Source organism: Vulpes vulpes, chromosome 9, assembly GCF_048418805.1.
Source record: "Vulpes vulpes isolate BD-2025 chromosome 9, VulVul3, whole genome shotgun sequence".
Taxonomy (NCBI): domain Eukaryota; kingdom Metazoa; phylum Chordata; class Mammalia; order Carnivora; family Canidae; genus Vulpes; species Vulpes vulpes.
In genome coordinates this window covers 32,765,956-32,780,527 of record NC_132788.1, presented here as the reverse complement: position 1 = coordinate 32,780,527, position 14,572 = coordinate 32,765,956, and the positions used below count along the sequence as shown (strand labels likewise).

Sequence of the window (14,572 nt, the reverse complement as noted above, 5' to 3'; positions counted from 1 at the left end):
TGTTGTTGATTGGTTGGCACTCGAGGCATGCGTATTGGAGTGATTTTGTCCCACATTGGCTATACTTCAGGAGGGAGAAGCTGACATTGGTTGGCTGGTGAGTGGGGAAAGATGGCATTGATCATTGCAAACATTTAAAACTGTTTCTGATGGGTTCTCGTTACCATGGCTGCATTAGGATTCCCCCGCCAACATCACTTTGAGGTATCTTTAACCAGTTGTTTTCTATTTAAAAGTTGCTTCTATTAACTGTGTTCAAAATGAAAGCTATTTCATATCCATAATTACAGATTTACATCTGAAATTTGGGTCGAGAAAAATTGTTTAATAATTGCTTTCAGGAAGATCCATCTTTTTTGGATGTTTAATTTAACTAGAAGAGTTATATGGCAATTTTAAAACAGTAATTGCTGGTTTTGTTTTTGTTTTCAGTGCCCTAAAGTTACTCAGTTAATAATCTCCTGTGGGAAAATTCAGTCTTTTTGTAAATTTACATAGCTGTATGCTCATAATATTTTCTTGCATGCATTTAGTCCATGAAGAAATATATATAATTTTCTGTTGGTAAATCTAGCTTTTTGTATTAGAATTAGATACTAGGCTAAAAGTATGCACAAGTTACCAAAACATTTTCTTTTTCTTTGTCCCCTTAAAATTATTGTTAAAAATTTATTTGAGAGCGAGAGAGAGAGAGAAAAGAAAGAGAGAAAGAAAAGAAAAGAAAAGAAAAGAAAAGAAAAGAAAAGAAAAGAAAGAAGGAAAAAAAGAAAAGAAAGAAAGGAGAGAGAGAGAGATGGAGAGAGGATCTCAAGCAGACCTGGGGGTGATTCCACAAACTTGAGATCATGACCTGAGCCAAAGCCAAGTCAGACACTTAACTGACTAAGCCCTTCCAGCTGTTCATTAAACTTCTCATTTTGTTTATGTAGTATATTCCTCATTTTATTGAATTAACTGTTTTTTTAAAGCTTTTATGCATTTATTTTAGCGAGAGAAAGAGTGTGTGAGCTAGGGGGGAGTAGCAGAGGGAGAGCGAAACTGTGCTGAGTGTAAGCCTGATGCAGGGCTCAATCTCATGACCCTGAGATCATAGCCTGAGATGAAATCAAGGGTCAGACACTTAATTGCCTGGCCCACCCAGGCACCCCTGAATTGGCTTTTTGTGTTTCCTGGCAGCTCCTTGAATTTCCTTAAGACTGAGATTTTGAAATCTTTCTTGGATAAATTACAGATCTCCACGTGTCTGAGATTGATTACTGGAAGATTATTGTAATCCTTTGTTGGTGTCATATTTCCTTGATTTTGTCATATCCTTTTGCATTGCTGTCTTTGCGTTTGAAGTAGCAGTCACCTCCTCCAGTCTTTAATGACTACCGCTCCCATGTGTCCAAACCTGATTGTTTTGCTCTGGTGGTGTGCTAGAACTTCTCTGCAGGAAAGCTGGTTTTCCACGAAGACTCTCTACCTCCATGGGTGATTATCTAAGTGTTTTCCAGGGGCTCCCAGATGGTGGCTGTGAGGGTGAGGGTGGCGCCAATTGATGGGCTTTTGCCGGGTCCACAGCTGGGAGTGTAGTGCGTATGCCTGTTACCTGATGCACGGGCAGATGAGACTTTTCCTCGGTCCCTTGGTGTATGGCCAATGGTCCCCTTGATTCCACAGGTCCTACACAGGCAGTTTTGTCCCCACAAATGACATTGTATCATAATTGTATATGTGTATTTCCTTGCATATGGTTGCATTTCATAACTGTTCTGTGAATTAATAAATGAATTCAGAGGGGTAACAGATGTTTACAAAAATTGTTTTTTTTTTATTCCTTACCAGTAAAATTATTAGAAAATATTGGCTTTCTAATGCATATTTTAACTGGATTTTTTTTTTTAAGTAATGATCCTGGTTTGTCTATCATGGAAATAAAGAAAGATAAAAATGTAAAGTGGACATCAAAAGCATCTATGATTACACCAGGCTTTGAGAAGGCCGATTCCCTAACTGGTAGTCTACTGCGAGTGAGTAATGACAACAATCTAAGTGCAATGGATCAGGATGAAAGAAGGTAAAATCTATAAATTCTTTATTTCCTTCTGAGGGAATGTTAGTAGCTATGATTATTGTTATGTAAGTAAAACACTGTAATATAGTGCCGTACAGGCTGAGGGAAGAAATACTCAAGTATATCAAAAACACCACTTGAAAGGTTAGGATGAGGAGGAGTGACTTTTTTTTAAGATTTCATTTATTTATTCATGAGAGACACAGAGAGAGAGGCAGAGACATAGGCAGAGGGAGAAGCAGGTTCCCTGTGGGGAGCCCAAAGCAGAACTCAATCCCAGGACCCCCAGATCAGGATATGAGTTTTGTGGTAAGAGGTTGTTTATTTAGAATTGGTTCCACCATGCAGTATTCTCATATAATTGAATATGCAGATACTATCCTTCATCAATTGAAAAAATATATATATATAATAGTAAATATACAGACACATAGGCGATTCTGAATAGAAGTAATCATTCCTTGTTAGGTTAAGGTATTCAGAACCTTTGACAGTATCATGAATAGCTATGATTTTGTGAGGGGCTTTGGAGTATCTGATTATATTAACTTAATATTTGTTTAGGTTCTGGGGAAAGGGGAATGGTTTTGTTTATTTACAATATGTTTATTTACAATTGAAAAACTATTCATCTATCATAGATTATTACTTTTGGATTATAAAGTTCTAAATTACAAGAGCCACGGTTACTGTACCAGCAGCGTCATTGACACATATTGTGTGCTTAATGAGTAATTGTTGAATCCATGAATAAACATTTGAATGAGTAAAGGAAGGCCCATTAATGAACTTCTTTAGAAGAATTAAATCTTTAGTTTATTGAAAGTAGATTTTCAATACTGCCTAGGTATGAAGTGTTTTAATTAAAAAAAAAAAAAGTGTGTGGGATGCCAGGGTGGCACAGCAGTTGAGTGTCTTGCCTTGGGCTCAGGGTGTGATCCTGGGGTCCCGCATCAGGCTCCTTGTGGGGGAGCCTGTTTCTCCCTCTGCATGTGTCTCTGCCTGTCTCTCTCTGTGTGTCTCTCTAGTGAATAAATAAATAAAATCTTTTTTAAAAAATTAAAAATTAAAAATGTATGTAAGATTCAGAAATTATTTCTAGAATAATTATAGCTAGAAATGGAATAATACTATAGATTCAATTGCTATCACATTACTTAGAAATACTTAACTTACTTTTACCACATTTTGTAAAACACATGTTGGGAAGGGACATTTCCTGGACTTGAGTTCTGGGTGGTCTGCTCCTGCCAGCTGTATGGGCTTGGGGAAGTTCCTTAGAATTTCTGTGCCTCATTAGCTTCCTGTGCAAAATACGCAGTATAATAGCCTACTTCATACGGTTTGTGTAAGGCCTAAAAGCCCTTTAGGATATGTAAACTGTCCCAAATAATGCATAGTAGTTGCACAGTAAAACCTCAAAACACTAATATCATGATTATTTAAAAAGGGCTTGTGTCATAAAAAAAACTTAGTTTGCACTTTCCAAATTGATTTAGTGAAAACTTGTTTTTATTGAAAATGACAACAAAAAATGTATATTTACCCCTATCAAATAATGTAAGTAACATTATGATTTTCCTTTACTTTTGCAATTTTGATCTAAATTTAATACTTTGTTAATATTACTATTAATATTGCTTACATATGCTCTAAATATTCTTTGTATTTTAAGTATTTAATATTTTCCTGAAAAGAATCCTTTCTCTTTTTAGACCTGCAAAGAAAACATCTAAGGAAAAGAACGAGGTAGACAAACAAACAAAATATATAATTCTATTTCATTTATGATATATTTATTATATTATTTTGATATTTCATATTTATCAGAAATATTATTCCATGGTAAAAAAAAATTACTTTATGAAACGCACAGTGAAAAAATGAAAATTTTCCTTTGTTGTATAGACATCTGCTGTGAAAAACTTATTCAGAAACACTAATTATTGATAAAGGTATTTTTGATAAAAATCAGTTCTTTTAAAAAGTACCTATGTTTTTGCTTTTATAAAAAGATGGATATTTATCATCTCTCTACGCTTAGTATGTTTTATAAATATTTGGATGACATTTTGAAATAGTATTATTTATTTGTAGGTCAAAAAGCAAGTGAATTCTGTGGAACACCTTGATGACTTAACTCAGTCATCTGAAGCAGCTTCAGAGCATTGCAAGTTGCAATACTCCAATTATAAGAGTTCCCTGTTGCCCATTGGACAACTTGGCATGGATTGTAAAGGTAGGGCCGTCGTATAAATATAAAGCCTTTTTCTGTATATATGATTGTAGTAATATGTGCACATCTCATCTAGCGGGGCGCCACACAACACTGATGTGTTATAGAGCTACTCATCTCAGAAATATGTTTTATATTAAAATAGAGAACTATTGAATCCTCTCAGCCAAAGAACTATAATTTCCATTGTGGTTGTCTACGTGGGAATGGCACACTTGATGTGTTTGTGAACTCTGCTTCTCTTCTGTGCCTTCACCCAAGGTCAGGTTACCATTATTTTTCTCCTAGATTACTGAACTAACTTCAGGACTGTTTTCCCTGCCATTCCACTTCTTGGGATCTTGGTCTACACTGCAACCATAATTACTATACATTTTTAAAAGTTTACATTTCATCACATTACCCCCTTGCTTAAAGTTTAGCTATTACTTCTTAATGCTATGAGGTGAAAGACCATAGTCCACAGGCTTCATCTTGTATGGTTTCATATCCATCCTTCCATCCATGTCTCAGCCACTGTCTTAGATGTTTTTTCATATAATAGAGGCTTTCTTTCTCCAACAGCTTTAGTTAGGTAAACTGCACATGTATGAAGTGTACAATTTGATAGTTTTTTCATATATATACACATATGAAAGCATAACTGTAATTTAGACAGTTAACATATCCATCACTCTTAAGTTTCCTGTCTCTTCATATTGCCTTATTATGAAACTGCCAAATTGTTTTCTAAAATAATTGTACTATTTTCTAAACCCACCAGCAGTGTATGAGGGTTTCTAACTCCTCCATATATATTTGTGAGTACTTAGTATTATCAGTTTTTTAATCATAGCCATTGATGGGTATTTAATATAAACACACACACACGCATGTATGTGTATAAATATATACATTTATGGTTGTAATACACATTTCCCTAATAACTGATAATGTTGAGCTTATTTAACATCTGTATATCTTCATTGAGCTGCCAAAATTTTTGTCATTTAAAAAATTAGGTTTATTATTTGTCGAGTGTTGATAAATCTTTGTTTTTGTTTTTGATATCTTCTTATTATTTTTTAAATTGGAGTTCAATTTGCCAACAGGTAGCATAACACCCAGTGCTCATCCCATCAAGTGGCCCCCTCAGTGCCCATCACCCAGTCACCCCAACACCTCGCCCACCTCCCTTTCCACCACCCCTTGTTCGTTTCCCAGAGTTAGGAGTCTCTCATATTCTGTCACCCTCCCTGATATTTTCACTCATTTTTTCTCCTTTCCACTTTATTCCCTTTCACTATTTTTTATATTCCCCAAATGAATGAGACCATATAATGTTTGTCCTTCTCCGATTGACTTACTTCACTCAGCATAATACACTGCAGTTCCATCCATGTCGAAGTAAATGGTCAGTATTTCTCGTTTCTAACGGCTGAGTAATATTCCATTGTATACATAGACCACATCTTCTTTATCCTTTCGTCTCTCGAAGGACACCGAGGCTCCTTCCACAGTTTGGCTACTGTAGACATTGCTGCTATAAACATCGGGGTGCAGGTGTCCCGGCGTTTCACTGCATCTGTATCTTTGGCTAAATCCCCTGCAGTGCAATTGCTGGGTCATAGGGCAGTTCTCTTGTTAACTCTTTGAGGAATCTTCACACAGTTCTCCAGAGTGGCTGTGCCAGTTCACATTGCCACCAAGAGTGCAGGAAGGTTCCCCTTTCTCCGCATCCGCTCCAACATTTGTTGTTTCCTGTCTTGTTAATTTTCCCCATTCTCACTGGTGGGTTTTGGTTTGTTTTTCCCTGATGGCCAGTGATGCGGAGCATTTTCTCATGTGCTTGTTGCCATGTCTATGTCTTCCTCTGTGAGATTTCTCTTCATGTCTTTTGCCCATTTCATGATTGGATTGTTTGTTTCTTTGCTGTTGATTTTAAAGAGTTCTTTATAGATCTTGGATACTAGCCCTTTATCTGATAGGTCGTTTGCCAATGTCTTCTCCATTCTGGAAGCTGTCTTTTAGTATTGTTGACTGTTTCTTTTGCTGTGCAGAAGCTTCTTATCTTGATGAAGTCCCAATAATTCATTTTTGCTTTGGTTTCTCTTGCCTGTGGATGTATCTTGCAAGAAGTTGCTGTGGCCAAATTCGAAAAGGGTGTTCTCTGTGTTCTCCTCTAGGATTTTGATGGACTCCTGTCTCACATTTAGAACTTTCATCCATTTTGAGTTTTTCTTTGTGTATAGTTTAAGAGAATGGTCTAGTTTCATTCTTCTGCACGTGACTGTCCAGTTTTCCCAGCACCATTTATTGAAGTGTATCGACTGTCTTTCTTCCAGTGGATAGTCTTTCCTGCTTTGTCGAATATTACTTGACTATAGAGTTGTCGAATATAACTTGACCATAGAGTCGAGGGCCCATTTCTGGATTCTCTATTCTTTTTCATTGACCTCTGTGTCTGTTTTTGTGCCAGTACCACACTGTCCTGCTGGTCACAGCTTTGGTAGTAACAACCTGAAATCTGGCACTTTGATGCCCCCAGCTCTGGTTTTCTTTTTTAAAATTCCCCTGGCTATTTGGCGTCTTTTCTGATTCCACACAACTCTTCCGATGATTTGTTCCAACTCTCTGAAGAAAGTCCATGGTATTTTGATAGGGATTGCATTAAATGTATAAGTTGCCCTGGGTACCATTGACATTTTGCCAAAATTAATTTTTCCAATCCATGAGCATGGAATATTTTTCCATCTCTTTGCGTCTTCCTCAATTTCTTTCAGAAGTGTTCTGTACTTCTGAGCGTATAGATCCTTTACCTCTTTGGTTAGGTTTATTCCTAGGTATCTCATGGTTTCGTGTGTAATTGTCAATTGGATTGACTCCTTAATTTCTTTTTCTTGAGTCTCATTGTTAGTGTATAGAAATGCCCCTGATTTCTGGGCATTGATTTTGTATTCTGCCACACTGCCGAATTGCTGTATGAGTTCTAGCAATCTTGGGGTGAGTCTTTTGGGTTTTCTATGTACCGTATCATGTGAACCGCAAAGAGGGAGTGTTTGACTTCTTCTTTGTCAGTGTGAATGCCTTTTATTTCTTTTTGTTGTCTGATTGCTGAGGCTAGGACTTCTAGTACTATGTTGAATAGCAGTGGTGAGAGTGGACATCCCTGTCTTGTTCCTGATCTTAGGGGAAAGGCTCCCAGTGTTTCCCCATTGAGAATCATATTTGCTGTGGGATTTCCATAGATGGCTTTTAAGATGCTGCGGAATGTCCCCTCTATCCCTACACCCTGAAGAGGTTTGATCAGGAATGGATGCTGTAGTTTGTCAAATGCTTTCTCTGGCTCTATTGAGAGGGTCATCTGGTTCTTGCTTTTTCTCTTCTTGATATGATCTATAACATTGATTGCTTTACGAGTGTTGAACCAGCCTTGCATCCCGGGGATAAATTCCACTGGGTCATGGTGAATCATCTTCTTAATGTATTGTTGGATCCTATTGGCTACTATCTTGTTGAGCATTTTTGCATCTGTGTTCATCAGGGTTATTCTACCTCTCGTTTTTGGCGGGGTCTTGGGTTTTGGAATTAAGGGGATGCTGGCCTCATAGAATAAGTTTGGAAGTACTCCGTTTCTATCTTTTGGAGCAGCTTTAGTAGAGTAGGTGTTGTTTCTTCTACAAACATTTGATAGAATTCCCCTGGGAAGCCATCTGGCCCTGGACTTTTGTGTCTTGGGAGGTTTTGGATGATATCTTCAATTTCCTCCCTGGTGGTTGGCCTTTTTGGACTTTCTATTTCTTCCTGTTCCAGTTTTGCTAGTTTGTCGTTTTCCAGAAATGAGTCCATTTCTTCTTGATTGCCTAATTTATTGGCGTATAGCTACTCATACTAAGTTTCTAAAATCGTTTGTATTTCCTTGGTATTGGTGGTGATCTCTCCATTTTCATTTATGACTAATTTGAGTCTTTTCTCTTTTGTTTTTAATAAGGCTGGCTAATGGTTCATCTTTCAAAGAACCAACTGCTGGTTTTGTTGATCTGTTTCACAGTTCTTCTACTGTCTATTTCATTGAGTTCTGCTCGAATCTTTATTAATTGTCTTTTTCTGCTGGGTGTAGGTTTTATTTGCTGTTCTTTCTCCAGCAACTTTAGGTGCAAGATTAGCTTTTACATATGAGTTCTTTCCAGTTTTTTGAGGGATGCTTATATTGCTTATATATTTCCCCCTCAGGACTGTTATTGCTGTATCCCAAGATTTTGAACAATCGTATCTTCATTCTCATTAGTTTCCGTGACTCTGTTTAATTCTTCTCTAATTTCCTGGTTGACCTTTTCATCTTTTACCAGGATGGTATTTAATCTCCACATGTTTCAATTTCTTCCAATATTCTTCTTGTGATTTAGTCCTGTTTCACAGCATTATGGCCTGAAAATATGCTGGGGACAATCTCAAATTTTTGTTATCGGTTGAGACCTGATTTGTGAGCCAGTACGTGTTCTCTTCTGGAGAAAGTTCCTTGTGCACTTGAGAAGAACGTGCATTCAGTTGCATTTGGCTGTAAAGTTCTATAAATATCCGTGAAATCCATCTGGTGCAGTGCATCATTTAAAGCTCTTGTTTCTTTGGAGATATTGGGCTTAGAAGATGTGTCACTTACAGAAAGTGACATGTTAAAATCTCCCAGTTTTAGTGTACTATTATCTAAGTATGTCTTAATTTTGGTTATTAATTGATGTACTTGGAGCTCCCGTATCCGGGGCATAAATATTCATGATTGTTAGGTCCTCTTGATCTCTTACTATAGTCTTTGGGATAAACTTTAATTTAGCTGATATAAGGATGGCTACCCCTGCTTTCTTTTGAAGACCATTTGAATGGTACATGGTTCTCCAACCTTTTATTTTCAGGCTGTAGGTGTACTTATGTCTAAAATGAGTCTCTTGTAGACAGCAAATAGATGGGTCTTGCTCTTTTTATCCAGTCTGAAACACTGCACCTTTTGATGGGGTCATTAAGCCCATTCACGTTCAGATTTACTCTTGAAAGATACGAATTTAGTGCCATCATGATACCTATTCAGTCCCTGTTTTTGTGGATTGTTGCCTTGGACTTCCTCTTTCTTTTACAGAGTCCCCCTTCATATTTCTTGCAGACCTAGTTTGGTGGTCACATGTTCTTTCAGTTTCTGCCTATCTTGGAAGCTCCTTATCTCTCCTTCTATTGTGAACGAGAGCCTTGCTGGATAAAGTATCCTTGGCTGCAGGTTCTTCTCATTTAGGACCCTGACTATATCCTGGAAGCCCTTTCTGGCCTGCTAGGTCTCTGTGGAGAGGTCTGCTGTTATCCTAATACTTCTCCCCATAAAGGTTTGAAATCTCTTTTCTCTTGCTGCTTTAAGGATCTTTTCTTTACCTTTGGAATTTGCAAGTTTCACTATTAAATGTCGAGGTGTTGAGTGGTTTTTATTGATTTCAGGGGGCGATCTGTCTATCTCCTGGATCTGAATGACTGTTTCCCTTCCCACGTTAGAGAAGTTCTCAGCTATGATTTGTTCAAATACGCTTTCTGTCTCCTTTGGCGCCCTCTGGAACCCCAACTAAACGTAGATTTTCCCTTATGAGTCTGTCATTTGTTTCCCTTAACCTTTCCTCATGATCTTTTAATTGTTTTTCTCTTGTTTCCTCAGCTTCCTTCCTTGCCATCAACTTGTCTTGTATGTCACTCACTGGTTATATGTTACTCTTCTACCTCGTTAACCCTCATCATTAGGACGTCCAGTTTGCATTGCATTTCATTTAATTGATTTTTAATTTCTGCCTGATGAGATCCAAATTCTGTAGTCATGAAGTCTCTTGAGTCCTTTATGCTTTTTTTCTAGAGCCACCAGTAGCTCTGTAATTGTGTTTCTGAATTGGCTTTCTGACATTGAATTGTAATCCAAATTTTGTAACTCTGTGGAGAGAGGACTGTTTCTGATTCTTTCTTTTGAGGTGAGTTTTTCCTTCTAGTCATTTTGCTCAATGCGGCGTGGCCAAAAACAAGTTGTACTGGAAAAAGTAGAAAAAGAGAGAAAGAAACGGGGGGGACAAACAGAAAACAAAAAACAAGAGGGAGTATCCTCTGATTCTATATACTGTAAATCCCTCCACTTCCCCTTGAACTTTCCAGCGCTGCTTGGTCAGTGACTTGCTTTTCCCCTGTCCTTCCAGCTGGTCTTCTGGGGGAGGGGCCTGCTGCGGTGATTCGCAGGTTTGTGCACCTGGAGGAGCTGCCTAGCCCCTTGGCAGGTGCAGGGCTCAGTGCAAGCTGTTTATCCTGTGAAGCTCCTGCTCAGTCCCAGTTACAAGGTGACAGCAGGAGGAGCAACCACAGTGGCGGCAGCCAGCTCTCCATCTCTGGAGTCAGCTCCCGCAGTAACTACCGCAGCTCCCAGTCCCCAGGGACCTGGATGGTCCGGGGGCAGGGGGTGTTGATCTGCACAGCTCGGGGCCACCTGGCAGCAGGAGTGTCCTTGCTGCCCTGTGTCCTCCCAGCCTCCACCTGTCCCGGGGGGAGCGCCGGATCCTGGGCTGTGTCCCTGGCACCCTGGGCTCTGGGGCCTGCACCGCTGGAATCACACTCCCAGGGCCACACAGTGGCCGCCACCTGAGCTGCTCCCGGGGCCCCGCTGGGAGCGGCGTCCAGCCCTTTAGAGAGCTCGGCCTGCAGTGTGTGGACGGCTCTCCCCCAGAGTTTAGTTGCTCTTTTAGTGCCCCGGGAGCCCGAGGGCATCTGTACCCCTCCTGGGAATCTGCCCTAGTTCCCTGTGAGCACCTTTCCTTCCAGGAAGATTGGTAAAGTTTCTGCTTCTCCAGGATTGGGCTTTCCTGTCCTGGGGGCACTAGCTGCGTGGCCTTTGCCTGGCTCCTCGCGGGGGCTCCTCCCCCTTGGATGCTTTTTTATTTCTTTATGTTTTTCCATCTTCCTACCTTGATAGAAGTGTGAACTCTTCTCACTGTAGCATTCCAGCTGTTCTCTCTTTAAATCTCAGGCCAAATTCATAGGTTTTCAGGATGATTTGAAAGTTATCTAGATAAGTTGGTGGGGACTGGTGACTTGGGGACCCTACTCTTCTGCCATCTTGCCCTGCCTCCTTCTCTTTTTAATATATACTTCAGTGCTATAAATGGTGAGATGAGTGTTACTCTAGGAGGATTCCAGACATTTTTAACATTTTATGTTTTTATTTTCATTCAGTACGTGATACTTTGTAATTTCTTTTTTCATGTCTTCTTTACTCCAAGGGTTGTTTAAAGATTTTATGTATTTGAGAGAGAGAGAGAGAGAGAGAGAGAGCATAGGCGAGGGGAGGTCCAGAGGGGTAAGCGTCCTTCCCTCTGAGTGGGAAGCCCAACATGGGGCTCAATCCCAGGACCCTGAGATCATGACCTGAGCTAAAGGCAGACACTTAGTCAATTGAGCCACCTAGGACCCCCATCCCAGGGGTTATTTAGATGTGCATTATTAATTAGTTTGCAAGTATTTGAGTATTTTCCAGAGGTAGGTTTGTTCTTCATTTCTAATTTGATCACTTTGTGGTCACAGAACACTCTTTCATGACTTCAGTCCTTTTGACTTAACTCCCTTTATTAAGGTTTATTTTATGATCCAGAATATAATCTCTTTTGGTAAATGCTCCATGGATACTTGAGATAGGTGGTGGTGGTCAAGTCTTCTATATCCTTGATGATTTTCTGCCTATTGAAATCTCAGACTAAAATTGTGAATTTGCCTGTCTCTTTGCAGTTCTGTTGATTTTTGCCTTATGTATTTTGATCTTATTAATAGATTCATAAGCATTTAGGTTTGTTATGCTTATTTATCGACCCTTTCATCATTAACAAATGACCTTATACATTACTGAGAATATATATTGCTTTGAAATCTATTTTGCCTGGTATTAATATTGCTACTACTCAAGCTCAGCCTTCTTTTAATTGAGGCTTTTAGACCATTTTCTTTCTTTCTTTCTTTTATTTTTTGATAATTTTCATTTACTCTGATTATTGATATAGTTGATATAAATCTCTCATCCTGTTTGCTTTCCATTTGACCTGCTTTGTTCCCATTTTCTTTGCATTCTGCTTTCTTTTAGATTAATCAACTAATTTTTACAAGTTAGTTTAATTTATATATATATGAACATACACATATAGTGTATGTATGTGCTTTGCTTATTACTATAACTCTTAAGTTTTGCTATTTTAGTGATTTTTTTAGGGTTTAAAGCATATGACTCAAACATCACAGTCCACCTTCTTGTAGTGATATACCACATCATATGTAGTTAAAGAAAATTACAATAGGGAACACGTGAGTAGCTTAGTGGTTGGGAGTTACCTTTGGTTCAGGGTGTGATCCCAGGGTCCCTGTATCGAGTCCCGCATCAGGCTATCTCAGGGAACCTGCTTCTCCCTCTGCCTGTGTCTCTGCCTCTCTCTCTCCGTGTGTCTCATGAATAAATAAATAAATAAAATCTTTTTTTTTTTAATTACAATAGTTTACTTCCATTTCTTCTCTCCTAGCCAGATCCTCTGTGGGTGTGTGGGATTATAGTTTTCATTAAGTTTTGAAAGGTTTCGGTCATGTTTTCTTTTCTTTTTAAAACATTTTAAAGTTCTATTGATAATAAGATTTTATTCATTTATTTGAGAGAGAGAGCATGAGCAGGGAGAGAGGCAGAGGGAGAGGGAGAAGCAGACTCCCTACTAAGCAGGGATCCCACCATGTGGCTTGATCCCAGGATGCCAAGATCATGACCTGAGCCGAAGGCAGACACCCACTGACTGAGCCACCAAGGCGCCTGGTAAAATATCTTTACGTTGAAGTTACTCAATATTTATTTAATGTATGAATGAGTGAATGTGAACATGCTCAGTCCTTTATATGCAAAAAGTACTCATATTATTTTATTTTGCCTTTTTAAAGAACAAATTTGTGAGAGAGCAGGAGCAGGAGATGGGGAGAGGAACAGAGAGGGAGGGAACGAAGGGGTAAAGAAACTTAGGCAGACTCTGCTGAGTGCAGCACCCAGTGCCAGGTTCAATCCCACAACTATGAGATCATGACCGCAGCCAAAACCAATAGTTGGATGCTTTACCAAATGAACCACCGTGATGTCTCCTGTATTTTATTTCTGTTTTTGTTTTTCCTCTGGTGTAGATTCTGATAGCATATTGACAACCCAGGATGCAATTTTTAAATACAAAAGATTAATAGAATTAAAAACAAAGGACTATGAACAACTTCTAAGAAAAATTTCAAAAATGGAATATAAGGTCAATGGATTACAAATGGAACTATCAGAAGCAAAAGAAATGAAATCTCAGTTAGAGCATCAAAAAGTGGAATGGGAACAAGAACTCTACAGTTTAAGGTATGACATCTTGGATTTAAGGAAATATTTCAGCTATTTACTTTTTTTTTTTTTAATAGACTCCTCACTCAGCATGGGGCTTGAACTCACAGCTATGAGATCAAGAGTCACATGCTCTATCAACTGAGCCGGCCAGGAACCCCTTGAAATACTTACTTTTATACTACAGATGTGTAGGAGAAGTTTTGTAATTGCTAATTTGCCTTCTGGGATTTTATAGGGAAGAAAACTCCTTTAGAAATGTGAAGTATCAAAAGACGAATGGGTAAAGAAGCAGTGGTCTATGTATACAATGGAATATTGCTCAGCCATTAGAAACGACAAATACCCCACCGTTTGCTTCCACGTGGGTGGAACTGGAGGGTATTATGCTGAGTGAAATAAGTCCATCGGAGAAGGACAAACATTATATGGTCTCATTCATTTGGGGAATATAAAAATTAATGAAAGGGAATAAAGGGGAAAGGAGAGAAAATGAGAGGGAAATATCAGTGAGGGTGACAGAACATGAGAGACACCTAACTCTGAGAAACGAACAAGGTGTGGTTGGAAAGGGAGGTGAGTGGAGGGTTGGGGTGACTGGGTGATGGGCCCTGAGGGGGGCACTTGACGGGGTGAGCACTGGGTGATATGCTGTATGTTGGCAAATTGAACTCCAATAATAAAAAAAAATGTGAAGTGTGAGATTCTTTGACATAATACAGCAAGTTTTTAACAGTGAATACTTCTAATAATTTAATGTATATTCTAAAGCATAATTTTAATGACCATGTAGAAGTCCATCATATGTAAACCTCATTATTTAACAAATTGAATTTTGGTTGTTTTCCATTTTCCTATATTTTAATTAATACTATAAGGAATGTCTTTTACTTAATTCTGT

At 38.7% G+C, this 14,572-nt stretch overlaps 1 protein-coding gene across 1 annotated transcript in view; it reads left to right on the top strand.

Annotated features, from left to right (window-relative positions):
• The window catches only part of LOC140594009 (uncharacterized), a 157,653-nt gene that overhangs the window by 89,918 nt on the left and 53,163 nt on the right, over positions 1-14,572 (top strand). The window contains exons 25-28 of the mRNA XM_072722110.1: positions 1,889-2,059; positions 3,772-3,805; positions 4,154-4,295; positions 13,476-13,689. Of these exons, the coding sequence (XP_072578211.1) occupies positions 1,889-2,059; positions 3,772-3,805; positions 4,154-4,295; positions 13,476-13,689 (561 nt within the window). The remainder of the gene's footprint in view (positions 1-1,888; positions 2,060-3,771; positions 3,806-4,153; positions 4,296-13,475; positions 13,690-14,572) is intronic.